This window comes from Telopea speciosissima, chromosome 2, assembly GCF_018873765.1.
Source record: "Telopea speciosissima isolate NSW1024214 ecotype Mountain lineage chromosome 2, Tspe_v1, whole genome shotgun sequence".
Classification (NCBI taxonomy): domain Eukaryota; kingdom Viridiplantae; phylum Streptophyta; class Magnoliopsida; order Proteales; family Proteaceae; genus Telopea; species Telopea speciosissima.
The window spans coordinates 18,098,510-18,115,031 of record NC_057917.1 but is presented as its reverse complement, the minus strand read 5'-3'; the positions used below and the strand labels follow the sequence as shown (position 1 = coordinate 18,115,031).

Here is a 16,522-nt window from a genome sequence, read left to right as displayed (position 1 = left end):
AGAAAGTGTAAATCTGTACATAATGGTGGCAAAGAAAAAAAAAATGTATGATATAAAATCAATTGTAATTAACCACTAAGATTTATTGGTGTCGAACTTTGACGTCGAAATGGGATTATATACACAAGAGAGAGAGAGAGAGACAGAGAGAGACAGAGAAAGACCTAACTGCTGTAACCATGGCTCCATAGATGCAAAAAGAGGTTGAAGAAAAAGAGGAACAACATAATGCTCTCCCGTTGCAACTGATTTCCATAAAATTGATTCCAGAATGATGTATGACAGCGAAGGTTCTATATTGACCCAAACAAAAATCTGACAGATTCACACATTATCTCCACAACTAGGTTTAGAGGGAACCAAGATAAGGAGTCTATGGAATATGGACACCTTATAATGTAAATTAAAAGATTTGGGACTTTTTGAAGGTGAAAAAATGGATCCTTGGCTGTCATATAACAAGTACACCATGGCAGGTCATACAGTTGTTCAATGCTGGATATCCAAGACTCTGGAGGATGATTTGTTTTTGATCATTATTGGGAAGACAGATGATTTAGAAAGTCAGACTGCATGACAAGAAGCTAGAAGTGTCTTAAAGTTCTCAAGGTCATACGGATTTAACACGATTACCCGAAGGGAACAAAGACACAATTGATGATGTTATAGTGTTTACCAGTCCTAACTCGAAGACACAAGTATGTCTTCTCTCTCACTTGGAAAGAAAAACTTCTGATCAATGAAGTTCACAAAAACGCATCTTTTCCCTGTCAGCAGCAGTGAAAAACAGCCTGCTGATGTAACTAAGAAGTACGAATCAAAGTCAATTATTTCTGCATAAGTTTTTGAAATTGGAATTGCACTGTTCCAAAGGAAGGTTTTGAAAGAAATTGGTTAGGAAATCAATTAGGCTTTATAGATACCTAAATAGCAAGAAATAGCAAGGGAAGATTAAAAGTAATAGTGAAAGTGAAGCAGTAGCATCAAAGATCTTCTGGTCAAAATTAATCATCTAGTTGAGAACCTACATCTATACAACCTTCTAAGAGAAACCAAGGGGCAGCAAGTGAAGCATCATGGTCATATCACTCTAGAGGAGGAACAAATTTGCGTGTTCAAAGAGTTAAAAGAGAGAAGGCAACAAGTCTAAGAATTCATGGTGAAGAAGAATCAAAGGATCGGAAAAACTTTCAGCACAGAAGCATGGTCTTATTAAGTGATTGGTTGCATGAAAGCTTAATTTCAATTGGAACCAATATGGAGTTTCCTGAATTTTTACAATTTTTTAAATCCAGGAGTCGGTCAAAGTCATGTCAAAAATTGGTTCACTAGGTGGGGGGTGACACATACGGTTGTTTAATTTTCTTTTTTTTCAGTCTTGTTAGGCATTAGTAAGAGTGTGTGAGTATCGTAATCCAGAGATATAAAGCAATTTCTAGATCTGGCAATTGAAGGCTGTAGTTTCTGAAGCTGTTTACTTTGTAAGTGCATGCCTTACACTCAAAAATAGCAAGAACATGACTTTAACTTTCCAAGCAATGTAAGCATATAAACATAATGGGACCTCCAAGGTTGTTGTGATATTATTTGCTCGTTTTTTAAATAAAGTTAAGCTGTCACCCTTCTTCGCTGCTCTTGTGGCTGTTGCCCTTGATAATGTTTGTTGTTGCTACACTGAACCTTAGTTGACTGCTTCCCTTATAGTTTGTTATTTATTGATTTCCCTCGAAACTCCTCACTGTTTTAGCACTTCAATTACACAGCTGAGATGTTCTATACTTCTATTTAAGGTATTGAAGCTCTATTGTTGCTTAATCCCAGTTTGGTCAAAAGTTCAAAACTAGACAGAATACCTCTTCACTGTATCCACTTGGATAATCTTGTGTTAACCTTATTCTCTTCCTGGGCCATCACCTGCAGGCCTTCTTTATAAGGTCCCCCATCAGAAATAAAGAGGGGGGGGGGGGGGGGGAAGAAGTTTTTCCAAAGAATCCGTCTATGAAACTTCCTAGTCCACAAAAAGGTTTTCAGGAAACAACCTACCATGGAAAATAATAAGAATCCATCTCAGAATTGGACTTTGGAGACTCACAAGCAAGAAAACATTCTAGTCAAAAGTTCTTCCCAAAGGAAGGTAAGTACACTCTTAGATGGAGAGGGTATGTGATGCAGATTCATCACCGAAATGGGCTTATTTCTTTAGAAATAAGTTTAGGGTTGGGTTATATGTATGTTGGGCCTTTGATCCCATGGGTTATCTATGTAATAGGCCACTTTTATGGGCCTATAATATGGGTAATTAGGTTGCATACGGGATTAGCTGTTTTAATTCCTTAGCTTTGATTTTTATGTAATTAGTGGTCATTTGATCACTTAAGTGATCATGTGACTTGTCTAAGTGGTCATGTGATGTAAGTTGGGCTGGATTAGGATTCTATAAGTCCAGCCAGGTTTTGAGTCTATTTCTTTTAGTATTTTAGTTTCCTAGTCAGTTTAAGTTACCTAATAGGTTAAGGATTGGGTTAGGCCTTTCCTTTTTTGAGTAGAAGTCTATTTTTGAGTCTTTTATATAAGGTTGCAAGGGGGCAAAGCCTTGAACACGAATTTGATTAATGAAAAAGCTTTTGTTTGCTGCCATAGTTGCTGCTCTGCTCTGTTGAGTGCTGCTCCTTGTGAGTGTGCATCCTTGCGGATCTCAAGGTGGAAAGGGACTGGTGGAATCCGGTTGACTCCTTACGCCGTGACGGCTAGGAGGATCTTCTTCAATTCGAAGGTGGTTCTATCCTTCACATCTGTTCAAACTGCTGCCAGTGGAATCTCCAGTAAGTTTGACACCCAATTTCTTCTTCTAACCCTCTAATCCTTTCCCCCAATCGATCCCCTTTATTTTTTGTTTGAATCCCATAAACCCTAATTCCATTAAACCCTAGATCTAGCTGTCCAACCATATTTGTCCATCAAAACCTTAATCCCCTCATCCTTCATTAATTTCCCCAAAACCCATAGTCGATCCTGACTTGCTGCCCAGTTTTCCAGAATTTTTCAAAACACTTAAAACTCTATAATACCTACATTATTAGAGTCCTATAAACCTGCCTAGCCATACCCCCTAAGCCCCCCTTCCATTATCCTAACCTAAGCCCTAGATTTGACCTAAAACTGCAATTCTGTCCTACTGAAACTGCAGAACCAACAGCCCCTTAGTTCCTTGTTATTGGTCCTGGTTTAATTGGCTTCTAGTAGGGCTTTACCCTATCTAGAACTACATTAGTATGATGTAGATCGAAAAATGAAGAGAAAAAAGAGAAATATTTTTACCCATTTGTTAGTAGAATTTGTGGATCAAACACTGTTCACGTGAACAGTGTCACCGCCCATATTTGGCTTGTATGCGGATGATTTTTAGAAGATCTTGTCGGGCCATCAAGTGGAGAAAGCTTCTATCCTAACGCTGCCAAACTTTTAGTTTCTATTTTCATATTTAGAAAGTAGGCTTCAGTTTCTAATTTCAGTTTGTTACTATTATTTTTGTTCTCTAAAATAGAAGTTGTTATTTTGATGTATGGCAGCTAGATTTTATAGGAATTTCTATTTTATACGTTTTATAAATTAGTAGTTCCCTTTTCTAGATTTATTTAGTTTCTTAATTAGATTGGGACTGGGTTGCTTTGTAATTGAGTTACTATAAATAAGAGTATGAGGTTGAGCAGAGAAGGACAGAGATCGAAGAGAAAAGAGTTATGGGTGAAATTGTGAGACGCGGCAACGGTGAGAGACCGTGGGTGAGAGGCGATGGGCTGAGAGAGCTGATCCAACGCCCCCCCTTCTATATCCCCTTTTCTTCATCTTATCCTTTTATGTTTCTTCTTTCATATGTAAACAAAAAAATCAATAAATAAAGTTTCAGTTATATTCAATTTGTTCTTCTTTTTGCGTTGATCCTGGCTGCAATCGATCTCCCGCTGGTTTCCCTGGTTCGAGGTTGACTTTTGCATTAGGGTATGAGCATCCAATCTATATCTTTCCCAGAAAGGCTTTGCATTGGACTGTTAACTCTAACAAACATAAATTTTGTCACAGACTAATATGCTGCCAGTAATTTGGCCGTAAACTTGCAAAATTACTTGAGCTTCTATATCTTGGACTTCTTTGGAAGGTAACTGGATAAGCTTTAAAATGGCACCAAAATATGTCTGTTACAAAGGGAGTTGCACCCCTTATACTCCTCACAATCAGAAGAATCCGTTCAGAATCAATCCAACAGCCCGTCAAAGATATTGAGGTATTTGAGTCTGGAATCACTCTGAACATGGAGACTAGTAGACAAGCAATGCACCCAAGCAGCAAGGGAGTTTGTGATGAGATCATTAGTTATCCGGTTTATTTCTAATTATTCCAAATCAATAGAGTGGGCAGGATGTTGAAGGTTTTTTGGTTATGTCATCAAGGTCACCTAGCCCCACATAATGAAATCCCAGGTCTGAAACCCTTAAATTTGGATTGTTATGGGCCCATAAGTGACAGATATCTCAAATTGAATTAGTGGCAGTTTTGTATATATTAAAAACAGTTAAGAGACCTTTCAAAGAGGTGAACAGAATCTAGGAGTAGAAGAGTGATTAATTTAAATGAAACGGGCTAAACTGAATTTTCAGGAAAGAATAGAAGAAGTTAAAACTGAATTCAGATTGAGAGGGCTTTTACATAATTCTCATAAACAAGGGCCTTATGTGCAATTATGTAATAATACCCTTCTTCTTACAACACAACCAACCAGAGGAAGAAGGATTCAATTTCAGGTGAGAAAAACTCGCCCATACAAACACCAATTGATCAGAGATTTCAAACTAAGAAACCACACTCCCAACCCTCATGAACCCAACCACTGGGCACCCAAATAGTAAAGGAGAGTGATGCAGATCGAAGCATGAAGAACAAAGAAAGAAAGAAAAAGTTACTGTTCACGTGAACAGTCCTCACAACACTGTTCACATGATATAGACTGCGGGCTTAGAGGAGTCGATTTAGGTGTTATTTTTATTATTAGACACTCATATAGTTTACTATTTGAGTTGTAATCCTAGTTGAGAATCCTAGTTCTGTTAGGAATCCTAGTTAGAGTCTAGTTTCTATAGGTTTTATTAATTAGTTTCTTACATAGATTAGGATTGGGTTGCTTAATTATAAATACATGTATGTGGCTGAGCAGAAAAGGGACAGAGATTGAAGAAAAAGAGTTATTGATGAAGCTGAGAGATCCGGCAACGGTGAGATACCATGGGTGAGAATATGATGAGCTGAGATAGCTGATCCCATCCCCCCTTCTATATCCCTTTATTCTTCTTTCCTTTACTTAGATGTTCTTCTTTCATATGTAAACAGAAAATAGCAATAAAAAATTCAGTTTCAGTTATTGAGCTTTTTCTTTTATTTTATTGATCCTGCTACAATCGATCTCCTGCTGGTTTCCCTGGTTCAAGATCGACTTTCACATTAGAGAGAATGTTATTAAATTACTGAACTTGCTTCAGGGGGACAACTTAGAAGTTAGAACCAGCCTAGTTGCAGGTTGTGGTTCCAATACGGGTTGATTTGTGGGAAAGGATTCTAGGTTTTAGGTCCCCCTAGGGTAGTGATATTAATCCCAAAGTCTTAGGAAGAAAGGGTTGGGAGGAGAGAGGTCAAACCAAAAATAGGACTGATGGTACCGTTAGAACAGGGTACAGAGAACAAAGAGAGTGAATGAACAGTAGTAAAATGGAAAAGAAAAGAAAAGGAAAAAACCAAAGCAATAATAGAGGAAGGGAAAAGGAGATTCAGTGAGAAAGAAGTGAATAAGAGTGTACCTGGGAGCGTGGGAGGAGAACAGGTTTGGATCGATGAAGGAAGAGGGGGAGGAACAGCACGTCCAGCAGTCAAAATATATCAGCAGCTATCAAACTCAAATCTAAATTCACTTCATTGTCTTTCAATGAACTACATGCATACATTTAAAGAGTCTCAAACCATTCCAAATTGTACTCTACTTTGGAGGTGGAGTTTGAATCAAACTCAACCCAACGAGTGCTAACAGAAATAATAATAATAAAATAGCAAATGACAAAAATAACCCCCAAACAAGTAAACAAACCCCTATAAACCCTATTGAGGTCGGTCCACCCTTGTAAGTTGTAACTGCATCACCAAATCATCTACTAGGGATTCCATTCAAAAGAGCATAAAAAATAAGAGGCTTCGTATTAAGACGCATGGTCCTATCAATCAACCAGTGGTTCATATAAGTGATTTGATTTGCAGAAGAACTGGGGTTTTTCTTTGGCAGGGTTATTTTGCTAGTATACAAAAGAAGCATGCAAGACATGACTGCAGAGGTCGAAGAACTTAGAACAAGCTAGTCCAAGCATCCAAAAGTAGTTTAGGCCAGATTTGGTATGATTTCAATTTCAATTTCAATTTTGGATTGATTTCATGAAATAGTCAACAAATAGATTTTTGGTCAAAAAATTGAAATTGTTTTGGTTGTACAACATGAAATATTTAAGAATAAAAAAGTCCATTTGGTAGTTCAATTTCTAAGAATAGATTCTCTATATTTCTTTGGGAACGTTGGTGGTGGTGGTGGTGGCAGCGGCGGGGTAGTGGCAGTGGCAGTGGTGTTGGCGGTGGGGTGGTGATGAGACCATTAGGAGAAGAAAAAGGGTGGTGTTTTATTTTTAACATGAAATTACTACTTTGCCCATCAAGTTAACCACGTGCTCGTTAAAGAGCAAGAGTGAAATCAAATGAAATAGAAATTCTGAAATAGCTCCTTGGTTATTTCAGAATTTCTATTTCACCGAATAAGGTGCAAAAATCAAACCAAACAATTTCTGAAATAGAAATCACCCCCTGAAATTGAAATAGAAATCATACCAAATCAGGCCTTAGTTTATCGTTTTATTTTATTTCTGGAATTTTAAGTCCTAGTGATGCAGTTAGATCACCTACGTAGGCTTATTTTAATGGAAATAAGCCTTGGGTTGGATTATATATTGTTGGGCTTAAAATTCCAGAAATAACCTCATTGTAATGGACCCCTTCAATGGGCCTATAATATGGGTATAGGCTAGGCATACAGGATTAGTTAAGTTAGCAGCTTTATTTCTTTATTTTAGTTGTCATTAAGTGTTTTAGTTAGACTGCATTATGATTCTATAAGTCCAGTCCTGTTTTGAGTCAATTTCCTTTACTATCGGTTTCCTAGTCAGTTTAGATTACCTTATTAGTTAAGGAATGGGTTAGGCCTTTCCTTTTTAGTGTTTGAGTCTATTTTTGAGTGGTCTATATAAGTTTTTTATTGCTTTTGCTGCTCTCTTCCATTGAAGATCCCTTGTGCTTGATCAAGGAACCCCTTGTGTATGATCAAGCTAGGTCGGATTTTTATGCAATCGAACCACCTTGTGGTGTGAAGCCCAGGTGTTATTTTCGGGTGTTCTTATTATTTCATCATCTTTTTCATCCATTAAGAAGTAAGTTTTCTTCTATTTTCCTGCAACTGGAACCCTACTTTCTAGAAGATCATATGTAGCATTTTTTTTGAGATTAAGCAAACCAGCCATTGGATTTGGCTGAAATTTGGATTGAATCTTAAGAACTGTAACTTAAGAACTCGATTTAAATCTCACTCAATTCTGACCAGCCGATTGGCTGCTGGAGTGAAATGTCTACTTTTCCCTTTACCTTATTAAACCCTGTTTTACATCTGAATTCTGCTTCTGATTTTATGAACCTAGTTAGCAACTGATTATATGTTAATTTCCTATCCCAAATCAGCAACCTATCTTCACCTTCAAACCCTAATTCAATTGGCTATTTTACTGTTTTACCCCTAGTCCTATCGCTACTAGGACTTAGCCTATCAGCTGATCTGGCCAGCCAATTAGGTTCAAATTTTCAGCAAATCTTCCCTATGCTAATTGTTAAACTCGATCTGAGTTTCAGCCTTGTTTAACCATCTGATTTTGTTTAATTTGTTTTCTCTTACATCTGGATTTCATTCTCTGTGAAAAGATCTTGTTTGGCTACTGTTTTGATCATTCAAATTCAGTACTACGGGGCATTTTTCTTGTCAGCAAAAATTTCTTTAATAAGTTTAGGGGTCATTCGTAGGTACTTAGGCTCCATTTGTTTTGATGTAAAACAGACGAAAGTAACAAAAGGAATATATTTTTTCTCAACAATAGAGGTTTCATCAGACGTAAACATAAAGGACACATAGTTCTACAGTGGAACCTACTACTATATGCCCAATAAAGGTAAAACAAATTATAGGAAAGTGAAATATTTCTTTTACTTTATTTTACTTCCAGGCATTTTACATCAAAACAAACAAAACCCTAAGAAAATTTTAGTGGTTTTTTTTACTTTTAATAAGCAACAAAGAATATTTTATTATATCAAAAGCAATAGAGACAGAAAGTACAATGTCCAATCACAAGGAAGAGAGGCCAAAACAAGAAGGCATACAGAGTTTTTTAATTCCTTCTATTTTGAAATTTAAGCCAGATTTGGTATGATTTCTATTTCATTTTCGGATCGATTTCATGAAATAGTCAACAAATAGATTTTTGGTCAAAAACTTGAAATTGTTTTGGTTATGAAATATTTAAAGAAAAAAAAATCCAATTGGTAGTTCAATTTTTGAGAATAGATTCTCTATATTTCTTTGGGAAAGAAGGTGGAGGTGGTGGTGGTGATGGCGGCAGCATTGGCGGCGGTGGAAGTGGTGACAATGATGGTGGTGGGGTAGTGGCAGTGTTGGCGGCGGTGGAAGTGGTGGCAATGATGGTGGTCGCGAGGTAGTGGTGGCGGTGGCGGTGGCAGTGGCGGTGGCGACAGTGGTAATGGTAATGGTAATGGTGGTGGTGGTGATGGTGGCAACGACGGTGGTAACATGGAAGTGGTGGCGGCAGTGTGGTGACGGTGGCGGGGTGGTGCTGGCAATGGTGGCGGTGAGGTGGTGGTGGTGAGACCATTAGGAGAAGAAGAAGGGTGGTGTTTTATTTTTAACATGAAATTACTACTTTGCCCATCAAATTAACCATGTGCTCATTAAAAAGCAAGAGTGAAATCAAATGAGATAGAAATTCTGAAACAGCTACTCTGCTATTTCAGAATTTCTATTCCACTGATTTCTATTTCATTGAAATAAAGTGCAAAAATCAAACCAAATTTCCGAAATAGAAATCATACCAAATCAGGCATTAGTTGTTGTTTCCTTCGGTTACTTCTAACAGTTGGCACCTACAGAATTTGGCTGTATCTAAGCCAAGATGAGTGCCCACAACTACAGCTGAATATTGATTTGATTGCATTTGCAATGTTATATACATGTTCTATCAAATCACATTATTACCTTTTAAAATTTGTTCTGGTTATTCCCTAGGCCTGGGTAACCAACCATAAAGGAATACTGGTTCTGAGTTTGGTTCGCATTGAAAACACAGGGAAATACAAACCAGGTATCTCAGGCACCTTCTAAATCTCCAAACATTTAGACTTCTCTCTGATTTTTGGTGAAACTTATCAGCATTGTTCAAAAACTCTTTTCGTCTCGGTCGAAATCTCAAATATTTCGAGTATTCCGGTTGAGTCGAAACGAAACGCAAGTTCGAATTGAAAAAATGCAATATTTGGAAATTTTCGGAAATTTCGGTCATCTCGTTTCGGAAATTTCAGAAATCTTGGTAATTTCGGTCATCTCATTTCGGTCCTTTCGGCATTTTACACCCACAAATGGCCAAGCAAAACTCATAGAAAAAACACCATATTTCGACTGGTATCTCGAAAATTTCGGTCAGACCGAAACACAGAAACGAAACGAGATTTTAAACCTTGCTTATCAGACAGGAGGTTTTTTTTCTGAAAATGGAAAACTACTAACAGTCCAGTTGGTTGTGGGTTAGATCTACTTGGAGTGCTCCAATTCAATAAAATTTACATGATTATATTGGCAATCAATTTTATTGACTTCAAAGTTCATATAAAGCTCCTTGTGATCCCATTAAGGTTTGAAAGCCATGGTTCAAGCAGGTGAGACAGGGAGTCAGTTATGAATTTGGTGGAATTTTGTTTTTTCTTAATTTAAGAATTTCTCTTCAATAACTAATTGTGCTTGATAACTAATACTTCTGAGCCCATTTCTTATCAGAATAAGGATCTACTAAGCTCATGCTACAAAATTTAAATAATGATAGTTTCTTGAAACACTAGATGGATTTGACTCTGTTTTAAGCATCCTAGTCAAAGACTAAACAGTCTAACTAATTAGAGTACAGTCAACAACTTTTAGTAAATTATATTGTCTATCCATTATGATTCGGAAAAGTAGGCCTTGCATACATCAGGATGTTGAGACCATATTTTCCTTTGGTTTCTGTATATTCTATATCAGAATTACAGCTTTCCTTGTACACCATAGCCAGGCGTTTACCCTTTTCCAGTTGATTTTTTAGCCACTTTATTCCACGCTATACCATCACCACTACTATTTTTTGGTATTACAAGGAAACTTCCCCTATCCCGTAGCACCCCCAACCCAACCCCACAGGTAATGTAGCATTGTTAATGAAAGAACATAACAATACCAAGCCAAGATCTTTTCACATCTTACAGTCAGTTAGAACCAAAACCCCTTTCCCCCCTTTCTTATATGATGTATAAAGTTTTCTTTTAATTTAAGTTTTTCTAGCTTTTTCATCAACAAAGATCTTTTCACAAAGAATAATTTCCAGATTTAAGAGAACTCACAGATAACAAAATCAGATGGTGGAATGAGTCTGAAACTCCTATCGAGTTCAGTATTTAGGAGGAGGAATGGTTGCTGAAAGTTGGAGATCGATCTGTTGGTCAAAACAGAAAATAAAGGGGTAATCCTAGTACTAATAGGAAAAGGGTAATACAGTAATTTCAGAGGTTAAACAGAGACCAGAATTTAGGCATTGAACTACCAATCAATTCTGCATATGAATCTTGTATCAGTAAATAAAATAGAACAGCAAATCAGAACCGATATCAATATGACAGGGTATAAATCAGTAGCTTGAGAAGAAACAGGGGCAGAATTGGAAAAAATGGATTATTCCAGAATGACAGGTCAGAATCTTGCCAAAATTGAATCAAGATTGTAAAAGTATGAGTTCTGGTTATTCCCACGATGATTCTCGTTGGGTGTTTGTATTGTATTCATAAGTGGTTTTACAAGAGTTGATAAGATAGGATATAACCATATAGAGATAAGAGAGAGATCTGTTAATGGTTACAGATTAGAGATAGCCGTTGACTTGGTGCCGTGGTTAGCAATAAGTTGTTCATTATCAGCTGGATGAGTTTGAGTAGGACTCTCATCCTTAATACGCCCCCGCAAGCAAAGCGGGCGGATCCGAACGGTGAGCTTGTCTCATAGTGTACAGAATCGAGGAGCAGGCAGGCCCATTGTCATGATATCGGCGAGTTGGTCCGGACTGGCAACAAAGCGAATGCAAAGACGACCGGTAGCAACTTGTTCGCGGACAAAATGGTAATCGATCTCAATGTGCTTGGTTTGGGCGTGGAAGAAAGGATTGGCAGCAAGGTAGGTGGCGCCAATATTGTCACAATAAAGCATGGTATCCATAGAGTCCCAAGACTAACGTCTTCTCCAACAGCATCATGGGCTCCACTGATTCAACAACTACTTCTCAATCCTCTGCAACTCTTCCTAATCTTGTTTCACACTCCAATGTGGTGCAGCTTCTCCCTGTGAAACTCAATCGCACCAACTATATTTTATGGCGATCTCAATTTATCCCCCTTCTTCAAGCCCATGACCTCTTCGGTTACGTTGATGGGAGCTTTCCCTGTCCCCCTGCTAATATCCTCTCTTCTGAATCTCCTCCTTCTTCGCCGGCTCTTCCCAATCCGGCCTACACCCTCTAGTGACGCCAAGATCAGGTGATCCTTAGTTGGATCATTGCCTCTCTCACTGAGCATGCCTTAGCGCACATAGTTGGACTCACTTCCTCCCACGCTGCCTGGTCTACATTAGCGAGCATCTACACGTCTCAGTCCCAAGCTCGCATCATGCAATTGAAGTTCCAACTCTCCACTTTAAAACGAGATTCCATGAGCATGGCCGATTATCTCCAACACATCAAGGGTCTCGTCGATAATCTCGCTGCCGCTGCTTATCCGGTTTCTGAATCGGATGTCATTCTCCACATACTTCGTGGTCTTGATTCCTAATATACCATGTAAAAATATGAGTTCTGGTTATTCCCACGATGATTCTCGTTGGGTGTTTGTATTGTATTTATAAGTGATTTTACAAGAGTTGATACGATAGAGGTTTTACAAGAGTTGATAAGATAGGATACAACCATATAGAGATAAGAGAGAGATCTGTTAGTGGTTACAGATTAGAGATAGCCGCTGACTTGGTGAGTTGGTGCCGTGGTTAGCAATAAGTTGTGCATTATCAGCTGGATGAGTTTGAGTAGGACTCTCATCCTTAATAGAGATATTTTGGATTGAAGAACATTAGGTCAAAATACGGACAGATTCTAATGGCTGGATTCTTCTATTCAGAATTCATGCAAAAAAACCCTTGCATATGAATTGTGGGTAGAACAAAAGTTGCAGAAAATTTCAAAACTCAACTAATTTGTTAATGGTAGAATAACAAGTAGAAGAATCAATAAATGCAGCAATAGAACAATCCAACCGGGCTTCACACCGCAAGGTGTTCGATTGGATCAGACACCAATCTACCTTGATCACACACAAGGGATTTCTTGATCAAACACAAGAGATCTTAAATGGAGAAGAGGCAAGCAAAGCTGCAGTTTTCTTTTGAAAAATCATATGGAATGAGCCCATTGACTGCTTTTATAGACAAATAAAGTCAGAGTTATAGTTGGTGTGGGAGATCCCACAAGTACAACCAACCCATCTGTACATAACACAATCACCTTTGAAATATACTTCTAACAAGCCTATACTGTCTTCAATAGATGATGTGAACCCAACTTAAAATAAAAGAAAATAAAAACAAATAACATGCAACTTAAATGAACCAGGGATTGAACCAAGGGTCGATGAGTCTGAACCAAAAGACACTTCCAAAAATCTAAGTAAACAAAACAGCATTAAATTAAGACCACACTAGGCTGCTGGCCTCTTTGATTTCCTGTGATAGACCTTCAAATCTGCATCACCAGGTGAGGCAGGATTTCATCCCAGGTCTCTGCCATCAGCAGCTGGTTGCTGTCCCTACAATTTAATGTGATTCCATTTTATACTGAAGCTTCTAAATCAGTTTGGTTGAATCTTGGTCAAACTTGGACCTCCTGCTATGTTGTATTTTTTGAAGCAATTTGCTTGTGGCTATTATTCAACATTACATCAATACTTGGCATAGCAATATACCTATATGGCAATAAGAATTCCCAATTTATAAGCAAGCACTCAAATCCAAAAGTAACCAAGCAACATTAACAATTCATATAACCTGTTGCAATGGTAAAACCAATGAGCACGGCTAAAGCAGACTGTACCAAAAATAACATCGGGACAGTTTTACACTTTAACTCAAAAATAACATTTAGCAAACAAGAAAATTATTTTTGGCTTCAGAAAACTCCACAAAAAGAAATGTCAAAGAAAGTTGTGTACCTTCTTAGAAACTATGCGGATTGTCCGAAACGCTACCTTAGAAAATACAGCATTCCGCAATTCTGCCAGAATATGATATGTACAATAATTAGCATATGATAAGTCAAGAGAATATGAAGACCAGACAGAGGCAGAAGACAAGAATTTTATACAACGCTATATCCGTGGAAAAAAATGAAGCATAACACAAATGTTCTATGTCTGGGATAAAAAAACACGTTGTATTTTCAGTATTTCACATTAAAATGTTAGAATTATCTTGATCCAAATCAAAGATTACTTCGTGTACACTACCATTGCAAGCCGATGCCCCTGCCCTTGCTATTCCATATCCAATCATAACAGCTGCTGGGGTTGCAAAAAGTGCCAAAAAAGTAGAATTAGCAGTTGCAAGCGAGGCAAGCTCACTGCCAGTTCCAGTTTCTGTTGATAACCAATCAATTGCAAGCTTGAACAAGAAAGGTACTTGAACATTCAGAACCTGAGGGATGAGAGCAAGGTGTCATTAGGCAACAGCTTCCGAGATTAAACTAAAACCAAGTAAAAGCAAGCATATTCTCTTGAGAGAAGATAACGGAGGAGGAACTAAAAGAACAGCTCTAACCTTTGCTCCTACTAGAAGACCCACTGCCATTACCACCCTCAAACGGAATTCAAGGTTGTCTTTCAGCCACAAATACTTGGCAAGAGTTTGCAGGATTTTTATGTCTGCTATTTCTTCTTCTGGAGGTCTTTTTACAACTTTGTTGGATTGTGCCTGCTCTCCAACCTGCTTTGCTCCCCTCAAGTCACCAGCTGACGTTGATAACGACACATGCCCACGGTGCAAATAGCTCTGTCCATAACAAAATTGTGGATTCTCTGTAAGGTTCAGTCCTATATGTACACAATATGGGGTCCGCAGCAAAATGTGTTCAGTTCACTAATAAATGCAATTCAAGAACACAAATCATGAACAAGTATAGGATGAGGAAAATAGATAATAAATCAGGAAAGGTTGAAATTACCGATTGTCTGTAAGGCCCAGTCCTTCTGGGAGACGCAGAATCCCACAAAAACCCATTCAAGTGTTTAAAGAAACCACCTTTGCACCCGACATCCAACGGGGTGCGCCTTAAGGAAGATTTCCCGTCGAATGTATGACTTCCACTGTTCAGCCATTGAGGTCTAATGTCAAGACACTGCCGCCGAGAAAATCTGAGACACGTAGTACTCCAATGAGGATCAATGGAGATTAAAGACATTGAATTCCTATAAACAAGTTGCGCATTCTGCTGGCCTCTGCATCGGAGGAACTCAGAAACCCTAAAACACCTCGAAGCAGCTAGCATCCTCGTTTCCAGCAATTGTTGCAGAGTCAGAGTCACTATCACTGGACTTTAAATGAATTTACATGCTACAGAGCAATTGGCGATTATCGGAAATATTCCCCGATCAAAGCAGAAGTAGCCATCGACTACGATTCTTCAATTTTTAGTGCAGGACATGATCGAAACGATGAGGAGTGGAGGAAAATTATAAAAGAGGTTTGGCAGAAACGTAGAAACAGAGAAATAAACATATGAGAACCCTAAAAAAGTATTACGACTGGTAATAATAAATTAAATAGGTTTGCGAAGATATGAATAAATAAATTATTTGGCTGGTCAGAACGAGCATATCGCGATGTTAACGGGAGACGGAGAGAGAGCCGCTAGATTCGTGGTGGCGCAGTGGGAGGTAAATGAGTATAGAGGAGATTCACACTTTTAGTCCGTTTGTTTAGAACGGAATATGGGATAGGATAATCTGACACATGGGTAAATTACACAAGAGGAGGTATTCATACTTTTAGGTCTCATGTGTAAATGGGGTGAAATATAATTCTTACCAAAAAAAAATTCTTATATTTTTTTTTTGGGGAAAAGGAACAGGTGTTGTGTATAGACATGTATCTACATCGAGGCACAGCCCGATGCGTAAAGATTGTCCTACCCTTGGACCTTTCCACCTTTCTAGGGGGTGTGATGGTCTTTTCACATCAGGCTATGTCTGGGTGTAGGTATATGGTCCCACACAGCACCAATGAGCGTTCTTTCTTTTTTTTGTTTTTCATATCAAGAACAAAGAGAATTTTATTAGATGAAATCAACAATAGAGAAACTTTGGTCGAAATGTATAAGCACAGGAGGTTGTTGAGGAGGTGGCGAAAACAACCAAAGCGAGACAACGAAAAACCTAGAAGCTCCCTTGGCTGGGAGGTGAGCTCCCCTAATACAGTTTCGAGATGCATGGGAAAAAGAAATAGAAGAAAAAATATTACACAAACACAAAATGTCCTTCACAACAACTAAAGAGACCCAATCCAAAGATGTACTCAGGCCCTAGGGTGCTAAAATGATAAGTCGGTAATCTGAAAAGACCTACAGACATGGAATTTGAAGACTACAAGCAAGTGTCATAGCAACGCAGACAGCCTCAACTTCAAGGAGAGAGGCAGAACTAGCCCAAGAAGCTTTGCACCGAGCAACCAAAAAGCCCCCCGAACTATCTAACATTTGAACCCCTCGACCGCCTTTGGAAGAACTTGTTGACCAAGATTCATCAGAAAATGCAGAAACACAAGACAAAGGAACCAATTGTGCATTTAGTTTTGCATCATTTTTTAGAGCAAATTACATGCACCACCTTGTGTTTGAAACAATAACAAAACACTCCCCTAGTTTCAGCTTTTACGTATAACCCCCATGGAACTGTTAGTTTTGAAAGTAAACAAAGATAGTTTTACCTTTTATACTTTAGTGATTTACATTAAGTACTATTTTACATTTTTACCCTTCATGACCTTCTTTTC

General features: G+C 38.2%; 1 protein-coding gene across 1 annotated transcript in view; it reads right to left on the bottom strand.

The window, feature by feature from the left end:
* Positions 1-15,244, bottom strand: part of LOC122651984 (ABC transporter B family member 25, mitochondrial) — an 83,419-nt gene extending 68,175 nt beyond the window's left edge. Inside the window, exons 1-4 of the mRNA XM_043845594.1 lie at positions 14,697-15,244; positions 14,294-14,524; positions 13,984-14,170; positions 13,690-13,751 (exon numbers count right to left, since the gene is read on the bottom strand). Coding sequence (XP_043701529.1) covers positions 13,690-13,751; positions 13,984-14,170; positions 14,294-14,524; positions 14,697-15,020 — 804 coding nt within the window. The 5' untranslated portion in view covers positions 15,021-15,244. The remainder of the gene's footprint in view (positions 1-13,689; positions 13,752-13,983; positions 14,171-14,293; positions 14,525-14,696) is intronic.
* Between the last annotated feature and the right edge of the window lie 1,278 nt (positions 15,245-16,522).